The following is a 13,784-nucleotide window of genomic DNA, read 5'->3' as shown; positions in this document are numbered from 1 at the left end:
GTAAACAAAGATGATGTAACTTACCAAACGAATTTTGTGTATGTGTTTGTGTTTGTTTGTGTGTCTATCATGATAGACACACAAACAAACACAAACACATACACAAAATTCAAGCTTTCGCAACCAACGGTTGCTTCGTCAGGAAAGAGGGAAGGAGAGGGAAAGACAAAAGGATGTTGGTTTTCAGGGAGAGGGTAAGGAGCAGAAAGAGTTACTTTAGGGGGAAAAAAGGACAGGTATACACTCGCACACACAAACATATCCATCCGCACATATACAGACACAAGCAGACATTTGTAAAGACAAAGAGATCTCTGCCTAAACTCTTTGACTTTACAAATGTCTGCTTGTGTCCATATATGTGTGGATGGATGTGTGTGTGTGTGTGTGTGTGTGTGTGTGTGTGTGTGTGTGTGTGTGTGTGTGTGCGCGAGTGTATACCTGTCCTTTTTTCCCCCAAGGTAAGTCTTTCCACTCCCGGGGTTGGAATGACTCTTACCCTCTCCCTTAAAACCCACATCCTTTCATCTTTCCCTCTCCTTTCCTCTTTCCTGACGAAGCAACCATTGGTTGCAAAAGCTTGAATTTTGTGTATGTGTTTGTGTTTGTTTGTGTGTCTATCAACATGCCAATGCTTTCGTTTGGTAAGTTACATCATCTTTGTTTTTAGATATATTTTTCCCAAGTGGAATGTTTCCCCCTGTCAAGGAAATGGAAATGGCAGTAGTATTGCACAACAGCATGTGCAACGTAGCAGACACTGGTTATTTTACATACAGGAACACCTAATGTGACAGTGAGTTGTAACACATGCCCCCACCCCTGTTTCACAACCCCTCATTCCCCCCCCAGAATGAACACTGAGTTGAGACCCATTGCCGTGGGCGAATCCACACTGGAGCAGGCAGTGCACGAGGTCTACGCTATAGGTGTGCAAGTCCATCACTTGCATGCAGACAAAACATACTCACATCAGTAAAGGCCACAGAATGCAATCTCACTCTCCACTCATCTCTTTCAGGCCACCAGAGAAGCCGTGCCTGGTGGTGTCGTGATGTCTGTGGTAGCCTGGCCAGATTCACATGTATTCTTAGTCCTGCTGCAAGCAGAATATTCCCTGTGGTCCCTGATGAGACAGCTGGTGCAACACGTGCCCAGATTTCGTCCCTGGATGATCCCGAGTCAGCCGCCACAGTTGGCACAGTGGTCTGATGTGCATCTGTACTACACGGATGTACAGAACCCGGTCTACAAATATAGGAATGTTCCATAGACCTCTGTTGAAAGCAGCAACACACCAGTGAGGTATTGTACCCGACACGGCAGCAGTGAGTCAGTACGTCCATCTGGCTTCCCGCACATCCACAGTGTGTCCCTAAACAAGTCTCTGAAACTGTGCAATGGTGGTCATTGGCGGAGCATGGTAATTATTATGTAATATTCTAAGTAGTGGCAGGTCTGTGTCTTCGTACGGAGAATTTCTGATTCCACTGTTCCCTGTCTTCAGCTTCTTCCTTCAGTCTGTTGTATCTCCTTCCATCTTTCATGTCGTCCAGATGTTGAATTCTTCTTCTTCCTCCTCCTGCGTTTCCTCTGAGTTTCCCTTCGATGACATCATGTATGAGTCCCTCATGTGTAAGTACATGTCCAATCCGGATGGCCTTTCTCTGAAGAATTGCATGCAGAATACTTCACTTCTCTCCTACTCTTCGCAGTACATCGTCATTTTTTATGTGATCTGTCCACTTGATCTTTTCCATTCTCCTCCAGCACCACATTTCAAAGCTCTCTAAGTATTTTTTCTCCTTCTTTCTCACGGTCCATGTCTCTGCTCCATACAGTGCAATGCCCCAAATGTAGCACTTTATCAGTTTTTTCCTCAATGCCATACTCAACTTGCTGGTCAGCAGAGATCTCTTCTTGTTGAAAGCAGCTTTGGCCATGGCGATTCTTGCTCGGATTTCGTTGGTGCAGTGGGCATCCTTCATGATAAAACTTCTAGGTACTTGAACTGATTCACATCTTCCAGTTCCCAATTGTCAACAGTTATCTTCAAGTGTTTCTCATGTTTTGATATGCACATCACTTTCGATTTTTCGATGTTACACCCTTGAATGAATGTTGCAAACACTGTTCACTTCTAATCTCAGCACAGTAACTGCCTGCAGAGTGAAAACACATCACCTCCTGAGCAACACCTCATGGCTGATGTCCCTCACAGATGAATTAATAACACTTCGACCGCTCAACATGCACATGTTATACCCTGGTACCACTGAATACAGTCCTAGTCAGTTGGCAAAAGTAGCCCCAACAAGAAGGTTGCTTCCCAACAATTAGTGGAATTCTTGAAACTGTTTTATCATTCAAGTAGGCCTCTGATACCAGTAGCTGAATTTGTGCAAATTTCAAATGGAACTTCAGCCTTAACAAAAAGAAAACCCCTAAAATTTCAGACTTTTCCTGTTTCTTTTCTTTTTTTTTTTTAATTCCTTAGAAACTGAACGTTTAATCAAAAAAAGCCAAGGTTGTCAGAAGGTAGAGAATTGAATTTAGATCGATAGAGTACCAAAACTTGGGTATTTGATTAATTTTTTCTACTTTCATTTCGAATAACACTCATGTCATTGCTATAAAACATGCAACCAATCTGACGTATAATTTTACAGTGGAGATGGTGTAGAAGTTTGAATTGTGTTTTCAAAAAGTCAAATAAGGCAATAATAAAACAAGCTGGCATGTAAGTTTTGTCATTATTCAATTATAAGCAAATCTCATGATTAACAACCAATGTCAGCTTTGTACTTTCATCTGAATGTTTTCTTCCAGAGTTCACAGCTCACTCTTGTTAATTTACTTTTCAGTACACTTTGTCTCTGCCTACGAAAGTATGCAAAAGACACAGAAACCCGTGTTTTGCAAGTTGTTTGATGCCTTTAAAGACTCAGTTCACTTCAAAAAGGCATAGTTCATAGTAGATGGAGGATTTCTGTTGCATAGAGTGGCATGTGATCAAAGGGAACTGTTTTCTTCCACAATTACAAAGCTCGTCAATGACTGGCTGGGCAGTTACCAAAAGAACTGTGCCGACCATTACATTTATGGAAACAATGTGAGCGACCGTGGCAAAAGGTTCATTTCCATCGAACGAATAAAATAAACAGTGCCTCATTTGTTTATTGATTGCACAACTTCAGGGTGAGCGCTTCAGTGTTAAGCAAGCCGCTGAGTACACCAACACTGCAGGTGTGGCCGCGACTGCTGACCCTGCCCAGTCGTTCGGGAGCATGCCGCCCTTATGACTGCTTCAGCCCCATTGTCCCCCAACAGGTTTTAGCTTCGCCCAGGTAAAGGCAGACGAAGTGACGCAGTCTACAGCCTCCTAAATTTCAAGTTGTCTCAAGTATCAAAAGACAACATTCTGCTCCTACACGCCATCAGTGGCTGAGAAACGAGTTCATCATTTTTCGACAAAGGTAAACTGAAACTCCTCAAGACACTGGAGACGAAAAGCCACCAGCGGAAAACAGCAGAGGTATTCAGCATTTCCACTGCTACTGCTGCTGACATTGATGAGGCTGGACAAAAGTTCATAGCAGCCCTGTACTGAGAAGATGACGCAACACTATTGAAAGTGTTTCGCTCTCGTATCTTGGAAAACTGTGTGTCAAGAATGTCTTTCAATCTCACCTTATTGTCTCCTAAACAAGCAACAGCTCAACCGAATTCCCCGAGAACGTATTTGAGGGTGGAAGATTGGGGAAAAAAAAAAAAACCACACACACACTAGGTACTCTGCAATGGGGCTGGACGGCTTCAGAATTCGGCCTCTTGCCAGTTCCCACCTGTGAAACTGTTGAAAGCAATTTGCAGAACATGCAATGGGGTACCCTGGAAGTTGTTGTTGCAGGAAAAACATCATTGCAAAGTCGAACATGCCACCCATCTTCCAACTGACATCCCTATTACTGACCTTGATGTCTGCGACACAGACAACAACATTTTGAAAGAAGGAAGGAGAGATCCCACCAAAGATATGAATATGGAACAAAGGGAAGAATTAGAGTTAACGCTATTTGGACCAAGATTTTAAACATGGCTGAAACAGTAAATGTTGAAATTCTTCACAGTAAATGATGACAGCCAAAACAGTTGCATGATAAAGATTTATTAAAATTCTTGACCACGGTTTCAATATATCTAAATATACCTTCATCAGAAGTAAAATACATAGAGTTCATAGGCAAAGTACTGATGCTGAGCTGTGTTCACATCGACCCTCTGTCCATAATCATGTTGTATAAATGGAGATGATGTTTTAACTACTGATGATGCCTTTGGCACAATTGTTTTATGAATCTCCATTGCAGGATGTGATTTTAGTGTATTTTACTTCTGATGAAGATATATTTAGATATACCAAAACTGTGGTCAATAATTTTAATAAATCTTTATCCTGCAACTGTTCTGGCTGTCATCATTTACCGTGAAGCTATTTGGACCCTTATTCTCCAAACATTTGGAGAAGTAACGCCATAAATTTTAGACAAAATTATTGTACTTAGGCAATGATAGAAGCTGAAGAAATGAATTAAAATTTGTGCCAGGGCCAGGACTAGAAACAGGTCTCCTACCTACAAAGCAGATATTCTAATAATTACAACACTGTAGCAGGATGACGAACACAGTTCTACGCAGTACGCTAGTACAGTGCTACCCCTAATGTGAACTTCAGTTCATGCCTTCACCCCATTTTTCCCTTCTTCAGTCATCAGTATTACACAGGCTCTCAGTTGGAATAGCACCCCAGCCTGTACCTCAGGCCTAGGGGATCTATTGATCTGTTGGGATTACATTTTGCTTGAGACACTGCTATGGTGGTGTAATGGTTAGCACATCGGTGTAGTGAGCAGGAAGCCTGGGTTTAATTCCTCGCTGTGGCACTAATCGTAATTCATTTCTTCAGCTTGTGTCATTACTGAAGATAATACTGAGACTCCTAAATCTCAAGGAAAATGTAATTACATCAGACTGTACTTAGTGACACAGTAATCTTTTACTCTAAGGTGTTTTGATTCACTGTATTACTTTAATATAATTTTAAACAATAATATTTAACCCAAATTATTGTTAACTAACTTAACCTTCTCTATTCCCAATAAAACAATAACAAACCTATCTTATTTCTTTTCAGTAATACACCTGTAAACAAATCTTTTGCCCTATCTATAATATTGAAATATTATATTACTGGGCTAATTTTACAGTATTTAGCACTATTACTTCAACAGCTTTATTTTAAGAACTATTTACCAGTGACAAAAATAGAAACTGAATGACAGAAAAATTCACTGAACAGAAAGCAGAAATCACTCAATGACTATTTTTGGACCCATTTTCAAATCATCATAACATTGTCAATAATAGTATTTCCCAAAAATGGAAAAAAGACATGTCAAACCACAGTTACAGCACATCCAGAGTTTTTTCAGTCATGTGTGCTCAGTTGCCTAGTTTTGTACCGTAGCACTGTGGTGGCGTCATGCCCAGTTTTAGTGTCAGGTACCACATTTTTTCCCAACTTATGAGTGTTACCACAAATTGAGAAATCTTGTATAGTAACTATCAACATCTGTATTTTATGTAGTCATTGTAGTAACACTGTTCACTGTAAAGGTTTGCTTTGATCATCTGCTGTCTAATATGTTAAGACAAAGGGCCAACCAAAGAACTGAAAAGTATACGTAATTCGAGCACTTTGTCATGAGCAGTTGTTGTAATATCTACTTCACTTTGACCCATAAGTCACATTTTTATACTCCAACCTGAATTAAACAATTGAAGTAGCTTTTATAATACTAAACAATATTTTCTAGCGAGAAATTAAAATGTAATGAGTTCGACAAGAGTTTGAAAGCACACAGGCTTATACCTGAGTATATACTTCCCAGGATTCTTCTGGTCTGCTTCCACCTTGTAGTTCGGTATCTGCTCGCTGAGTGAGCTCACATCGCGCACCCAACCCCTTAACTTGGTGAGCAGCATGTCTCTCACATGCTCCATGTCCTTAATCCACACATGGAGCTGCTGATCATTCGTGTGATCACCCTGAGACACACAGAAAATAGTTCAGATTACTTTCATGATATTCACAAACAGCAGGAAAAATTTTTGGTAGGTTCCTATGGGACTAAACTGCAGAGGTAATCTGTCCCTCGGCTTACACAGTACTTAATTTAACTAATTTATGCTAAGGACAACACACACACCCACGCCCCTGGGAGGACTGAAACCTCCTATGAGCAGGAGCCATGCGAACCGTGGCAAGGCACCTCGGACTACACTGCAAACAGCAGGTATTCTTAACTTAACACTTACAGCTACCGCTATTACATAACATTTATTGTCGGTGCATGACTACACTTTAAATTTTGTGCAGTTATTACAACATACACACAAAGAAAGTGTGTAGCAATGTGTTATCAAACATAAACAATTCTCTCCCTACAACGGCATTTACACAGCCGTGCACCTAAACGGGCTGCATTGTTAGCATTACCTTCACCCTCATAGTGCAACTGATCCATAAATGAGAGATAGCTCAAAATTCTTACACACAATTAGGGTCATTAGTCAAAGCGTTTCCCAAAAAATCATTGAGATATTTATAATATTTTGTTACTGACAATAATATTTATAATAGTATAAAAAACGGAACACTATTTCACTGTGGTACCATTTTCTTTGGACTCACTGACTGAACAGCTTAGAAAAAAAGTCAGAGAACAGACCACATTCACATAAGTGTTTTATGCCTCCAATTTCCTTCCCTGATGCTGATCTGTAAAAAATACGAGTAATTTATTTTACTACAACAAAAATATTTAAAAATGTAGATCAAATATCACTGACATCATCATCAAATTATAAATTTTTTTAGGAAATAGTAGGCAAGCGAGGTAGAGGAGATCATTTTAAACATCTGTACCAATTTTTATAAGTTTAACTTCAGTCATTTTGGAGAAAAGTGTACCTGAATGATAAAATTCAAGTATTTGGTAAATCGATAAAGAAGATTTACAGATATATTAACTTACCACTATGCTCATTTAGAACATTCCAGTTATATACTCCACTTGTCCTCCTGTTTCCTTATCCTCCATACTCTTTCACTTCATTCTTTTCTTTATCCTTGACTCCTTGGTAGCAGCTTCTGCAGCTTTCTCTGCATCGGTTACCCGCCGCTCATCAATAGCAGCTAGAGCTGAAGCCATATTGCTTCCATTCTGGCTGTTCAGTTTCTTCATACCATCGATCCTTGAAATTGTACCAACAGTGAATGTTGTTATTGCATCCACTGCACCAATCTTCCGCACTGTCAGCCCAATAAATACAGTTTTGGGTATTCTCTCCCACATACAGCTGTTGAAGTTTTCATTTGCATTCTGAGAGACACCACGAATACCTTTCCTAAGTAGATTTTTATTTACCAGATTATATATAGGCCTAGTTGCCTCCATTACAGCAAGTGGTAAGGAATGCTTGTGGGCATATTGTATGCCTGTAGCATTGCTCAGCCAGTACTTGCACCACGAATATTTCACTTTTGGACACAAACCATGTTGTGGGGTTTCATCTGTTGACACTCTGTGAAACCATATTGCCCAAACAGCTTGTCTCATGTTCTCCAAATCTCCTTATTGCTAGTCCTTAACATTGAGTCAAAGAATCAGTTTCATTTTTTGTAAGACGACCTGGAACACCTACGTGTTATCCATCTAGTTTTTTTTCCACTGAAGTCTTTACATAATTTTCTCAGCTGAGCACCCATTCTTTTTTGTACATGCCCAGCACACTTGAGCTTTGCTATCAGTGTGTCCCCATATGGTCTGTCATTAATAACAGTAGAGTGTCCTTTACAGTCTCCATCCCCAAGGTAGCTTCATATCTCACACGACGACTGACCTCTGATCTTCTAAAAATGTTTGGAACTCCTTTTGTTTCTATGTTTCCACTTGAGCCATTGAAGTTCTTTACTCAAACAAGGGTGCCAATAAATTTACTTGAACACCCCTGACAGTGCTTTGTTCAACATTCGCAATTTAGTATCTTACCAGTTCCAATAAGTGTGGCAGTTACAACCCCATTCAGAGAAGTATGACCTCTCTTCTGCCAAGATTCATCAAATGCTGCTACAATGTTTGTATTTTCAGACAAGGCTACTGCTTCTTCTGCTGCTCTTTACACTGAATGTTCACTTACACCACATAAAGCATTATGTATTCATTTATTGTATCTGTCAAACCTCAGTGGAGGTGGAGGCAAATCCATTACTGCACAAAAAGTCTGGGCAGCTCTCCTTCCCCTTCCAATACATCGCATTGCATAAGCAAGCTGAATATTTACACCGTAATGTCGACTATCAGTTACCTGCGACATCATAGGATCACTGTGTATCTTACACGAGTTCCAGCCAATCACTAACTGACTTGAAAGATCCTTCCTTGCTGAAATGTCCTCAGAGATGTCAATACTATCTTCACAATTGCAGTACTTACATTTCACAGCACTCTTCAAAAGTCTTTACAGCATATTTAGGTTCACAATAACATTTCCATCATTATTGCTACTCACAATACTACTAGGCTTGTTCTTATTACATTCAGAAAGCCAGAAAGTGTAAGTTTATGTTTAGAAACATTGCCTGTAGACACAGTTTCTGCAGGCGACTTTTGAAGCAACTGATGTGTATTATTCGGTTGAGTTTGGAACTGATTGCTGTGAAACTTTCATTTGGGGCTTAATTTTTTTACTCTTTACATTTGTAGCGTGCGCGTGCGTACGTGCACGCACACACACACACACACACACACACACACACACACACACACACACACACACAGAACAAAACAACACACAATAACTACAAAACCACACACATATGAAATTACGAAATCATATATTCTCAGATCTTTGTTTAAATTCGAGCTATAGCCTTCTAGACATGCTTGTACTCTGGTTCCAGGAGTCAGTACCTTCTAGAATACACTTATCTTAAAAATCCGTAACTAACAACAGAAAAAACAGAAGAACAAAATAATGCATACATATTCTGACGCACTTCAAACAGACAGATGGGCATGGCCTTTGTGCAACATTACATTCAACATCAATTTTAGAATGAACGGAAAATGATAATGAACATAAACGATACATTTTTGAAATCAGCATGAAATGCTCTTTTCTATAGTCCAAATTTTTGGTCATTTTCATGAGCATGTCCCCTCAGGAGAGCTGCAGTTTTTTTTCTAAGTGGTTACAGTACATACTTTTGGGTGTAATATGCATTCTGTAGTGGCAATATGTGTGGATGAAATGTCCTAAAATTGCCAGCCAAGTCAAGCATTTTTAGATGCTATCAATTTTTCACCTTAAAGGAACCACAAAATTAAGGGTTCAGATATTACCTCAAGCCTGTAGCACATCAAAACAGTATTCGTATACCACTCAAATTTCCCTTCCTTTCCAAGTAACAATGAGAATGTTCTTTTCTTATATGATGTTGCAAATTTGTTGAGCCCCTCCTGTTTTAATCATTCAAAGGAAATGGACCACTGTATTTCATTACTACAGCATTTCGTAAAATACTTCCAACCTCTGGGTGGTGGCATTCTGTAATACACCCAATGCCCGAGGACCACAGTGAGGAACTTCCACACGTTACATACACTCTTACCATCCAATAGCCACACCATGCAGCAATAGGAACATTAATGTCTCAGCAATGCTGGACCGATTCTTACGTTATGTGTTTGCTGCTAGCTTCTGAAGTCATCCTTGTTAAAATAGCACTGGTCGCTTTCCAAATTTTCTATAAGAACCCAGTATTTCAAAGCAACAGATTTTTTACAAATGAACATTATTCACGTGTGAAAAATGTTTTACTAAAAACTAAAATTTTAGTACTGCTGCTACAGCAAATTTCTATCTCAGTGTTTCATTCTGTTGTCAGTAAAAAATGGAAAAAAAAAATCTGTTATCATCGAGACCAAACAAATAACAAAAACTACTGGTTATTCAGAGTTAAAATACCTGTATCAGTTTGAACTGGTCAGTTTTTCCCATTCTTTGTGTGATCTACATCTCTAAATTTTGTGCCAAGTACACATCATTGGAAGTAAAACTGCTACAGTAACTAAGACGTTGAGAATAGTCTTGAAGATCGGTGAAACTCAAGAAAGTGTTAGTAAAGCTGTTAACATATTCTAAAAAGCAACTACCGTCTACTAAAAGATAGTTTTTTGCCAAATAGTTTCCTACCCATTTTAAGAGAATCTGTTAGTCTTCCTTTTTCGGAGACTTTTTTCCTCAGTAGCCAAGTCCTGAGTTATTTAATATCAATAGAATGTCCACTACCCATAAGTCAGGTGTGTTAATAAATTTAGGCTATTTGTTGGCAGTTAAACTAAAAAAAAAAAGCTGTGATGATGCCTTGTGTTTGCGATAGCAGCTGAATTTTCATTAAATTACATAAGCTCGTCAGAGCTGTGGTCTACAAGAATGTTCTTTACAGCATTTATACCAGCGCACAAAAATATATTCATCTCATACAGTATTACACATGCTAGGTAATCTCTGAGCCCTTTCCTCCTTTCCACTCCCTTGCAAGTAACAGATTACACATAAGGAAATTCACAGATGGTGAGATAAAATTTGATGTAGTGGAATCTAGACCTGTAAAATGTAACCTTTCACAGCCAGAGATGTCACAATTAATAAAATGTTCCAGACTATTATGCCACGGTTGAAGGGATGCCACCGTAAAACTCAGCGTTTTGTCCCCATCTGCGGAGGACATTTTCAAGGGGAACTGTAGCTACTTTGATCGTCGGTGATTCACACCCTGGCTCGCTACCCACTGCAGCAAAATTCTGCTTCCGTGAAGTGGCGTGACATCACCTGTTTTGAATGCACGTGCGGAATTGGCTGTTGTCGACTTCTGTTACACGCTGCTGCCATCACCCCACAGTTGAAGACCGGGACACGTCTTCTCCGGCACCAGAATCCAGATGTCATTACATTTCATGACCTCCTCCTTCTTACTGAAATTCCTGGGTCTTTTACAATTCTCTATGGACCCCCCCCCCCCCCCCCCCCCCCCCCCCCCCCCCCCCCCCCCCCCCCCCACTGTATAGCCATTCATGTTATCCATTTATGGTTGCCACAACTTGAGTCCCATCAAAGCGGATGTGTGGGTCTCCTGGCTGTAAAGCATGTTCCTCAACTGCTGATCCATCAGTATCCCCTCTCCTGCAACTGCCTTTGTTCTCTTCTAGTTTTCTTTGGCCATTCTTTTTGTAGTACCCACATACACCTCAGCACAACTACACAGCATCCTATAAATTGCAGCTTTTTACAGCCACTGGGGATCATCCTTGTCCGATTTTGGATGATCTTGTATCTTCCGTGAGGGAGTGTAGATTACGGCGCTGGCCGCGGTGGTCTCGCGGTTCTAGGCACGCAGTCCGGAACCGTGCGACTGCTACGGTCGCAGATTTGAATCCTGCCTTGGGCATGGATGTGTGTGGTGTCCTTAGGTTAGTTAGGTTTAAGTAGTTCTAAGTTCTAGGGGACTGATGACCACAGCAGTTGAGTCCCATAGTGCTCAGAGCCATTTGAACCATTTTTATAGATTACGGCGACGTTCCGCTTTTCCAGGATTTTCGCTATGCAGTCAGTAACACTGTTAATGAATGGCAGGAAAACTACTGATTTCACTGGCACTTGAGCATCGCTATGACATGAACCATGGACCTTGCCATTGGTGGGGAGGCTTGCATGCCTCAGCGATAGATAGCCGTACCGTAGGTGCAACCACAATGGAGAGGTATCTGTGGAGAGGCCAAACAAACGTGTGGTTCCTGAAGAGGGGCAGCAGCCTTTTCAGTAGTTGCAGGGGCAGCAGTCTGGATGACTGACTGATCTGGTCTTGTAACACAACCAAAACGGCCTTGCTGCGCTGGTACTGCGAACGGCTTAAAGCAATGGGAAACTACAGCCGTAATTTTTCCTGAGGGCATACAGCTTTACTGTATGGTTAAATGACGATGGCGTCCTTTTGGGTTATATTCTGTAGGTAAAATAGTCCCCCATTTGGATCTCTGGGTGGGGACTACTCAGGAGGACATTATCAGGAGAAAGAAAAAGCGTTCTATGGGTCAGAGTGTGGAATGTCAGATCCCTTAATCGGGCAGGTGGGTTAGAAAATTTAAGAAGGGAAATGGACAGGTTAATGTTAGATATAGTGGGAATTAGTGAAGTTCAGTGGCAGGAGGAACAAGACTTTTGGTCAGGTGAATAGAGGGTTATAAATACAAAATTTAATAGGAGTAATGCAGGAATAGTTTTAACAATGAATAAAAAAAATAGGAGTGCGAGTAAGCTACTAAAAACGGCATAGTGAATGCATTATTGTGGCCAAGATAGACATGAAGCCCATGTCTACTACAGTAGTACAAGTCTATATGCCAACTAGCTCTGCAGATGACATAGGAATTGAAGAAATGTATGATGAGATAAACAAAATTATTCAGATAGTGAAGGGAAACGAAAATTTAATCGTCATGGGTGACTGGAATTCAATAGTAAGGAAATGAAGAGAAGGAAACGTGGTAGGTGAATATGGAATAGGGTTAAGGAATGAAAGAGGAAGCCGCCTGGTAGAATTTTGCACAGAGCATAACTTAATCATAGCTAACACTTGGTTCAAGAATCATAAAACAAGGTTGTATACTTGGAACAAGCCTGGAGATACTGACAGGTTTCAGATAGATTATATAATTGTAAGACATGGGATTTAGGAACCAGGTTTTAAACTGTAAGACATTTCCAGGGGCAGATGTGGACTCTGACCACAAGCTATTGGTTATAACTGTAGATTAAAACTGAAGAAAATGCAAAAAGATGGGAATTTAAGGAGATGGGACCTGGATAAACTGAAAGAACCAGAGGTTGTACAGAGTTTCAGGAAGAGCATAAGGGAACAATTGACAGGAATTGGGGAAAGAAATACAGTAGAAGAAGAATGAGTAGCTTTGAGGAATGAAATAGTGAAGGCAGCAGAGGATCAAGTAGGTAAAAAGACGAGGGCTAGTAGAAATCCTTGGGTGACAGAAGAAATATTGAATTTAATTGATGAAAGGAGAAAATATAAAAATGCAGTAAATGAAGCAGGCAAAAAGGAATACAAACGTCTCAAAAATGAGATCGACAGGAAGTGCAAAATGGCTAAGCAGGGATGGCTAGAGGACAAATGTAAGGATGTAGAGGCTTACCTCATGAGGGGTAAGATAGATACTGCCTACAGGAAAATTAAAGACACCTTTGGAGAAAAGAGAACCACTTGTATGAATATCAAGAGCTCAGATGGAAACCCAGTTCTAAGCAAAGAAGGGAAAACTGAAAGGTGGAAGGAGTATATAAAGGGTCTATACAAGTGCGAAGTACTTGGGGACAATATTATGGAAATGAACGAGGATATAGATGAAGATGATACCGGAGATGTGTTACTACGTAAAGAGTTTGACAGAGCACTGAAAGACGTAAGTCGAAACAAGGCCCCGGGAATAGACAACATTCCATTAGAACTACTGATAGCCTTGGGAGAGCCAGCCATGACAAAACTCTACCATCTGGTGAGCAGGATGTATGAGACGGGTGAAATAACCTCAGACTTCAAGAAGAATATAATAATTCCATTCCCAAAGAAAGCAGGTGCTGACAGA

At 40.4% G+C, this 13,784-nt stretch overlaps 1 protein-coding gene across 1 annotated transcript in view; it reads right to left on the bottom strand.

Moving 5' to 3' along the window:
- Window positions 1-13,784, bottom strand: part of LOC124719741 — a 100,396-nt gene that overhangs the window by 26,967 nt on the left and 59,645 nt on the right. The window contains exon 5 of the mRNA XM_047244943.1: window positions 5,933-6,108. Coding sequence (XP_047100899.1) covers window positions 5,933-6,108 — 176 coding nt within the window. The remainder of the gene's footprint in view (window positions 1-5,932; window positions 6,109-13,784) is intronic.

This window comes from Schistocerca piceifrons, chromosome 11, assembly GCF_021461385.2.
Source record: "Schistocerca piceifrons isolate TAMUIC-IGC-003096 chromosome 11, iqSchPice1.1, whole genome shotgun sequence".
Taxonomy (NCBI): domain Eukaryota; kingdom Metazoa; phylum Arthropoda; class Insecta; order Orthoptera; family Acrididae; genus Schistocerca; species Schistocerca piceifrons.
This window is presented reverse-complemented; position numbering and strand designations above follow the sequence as displayed.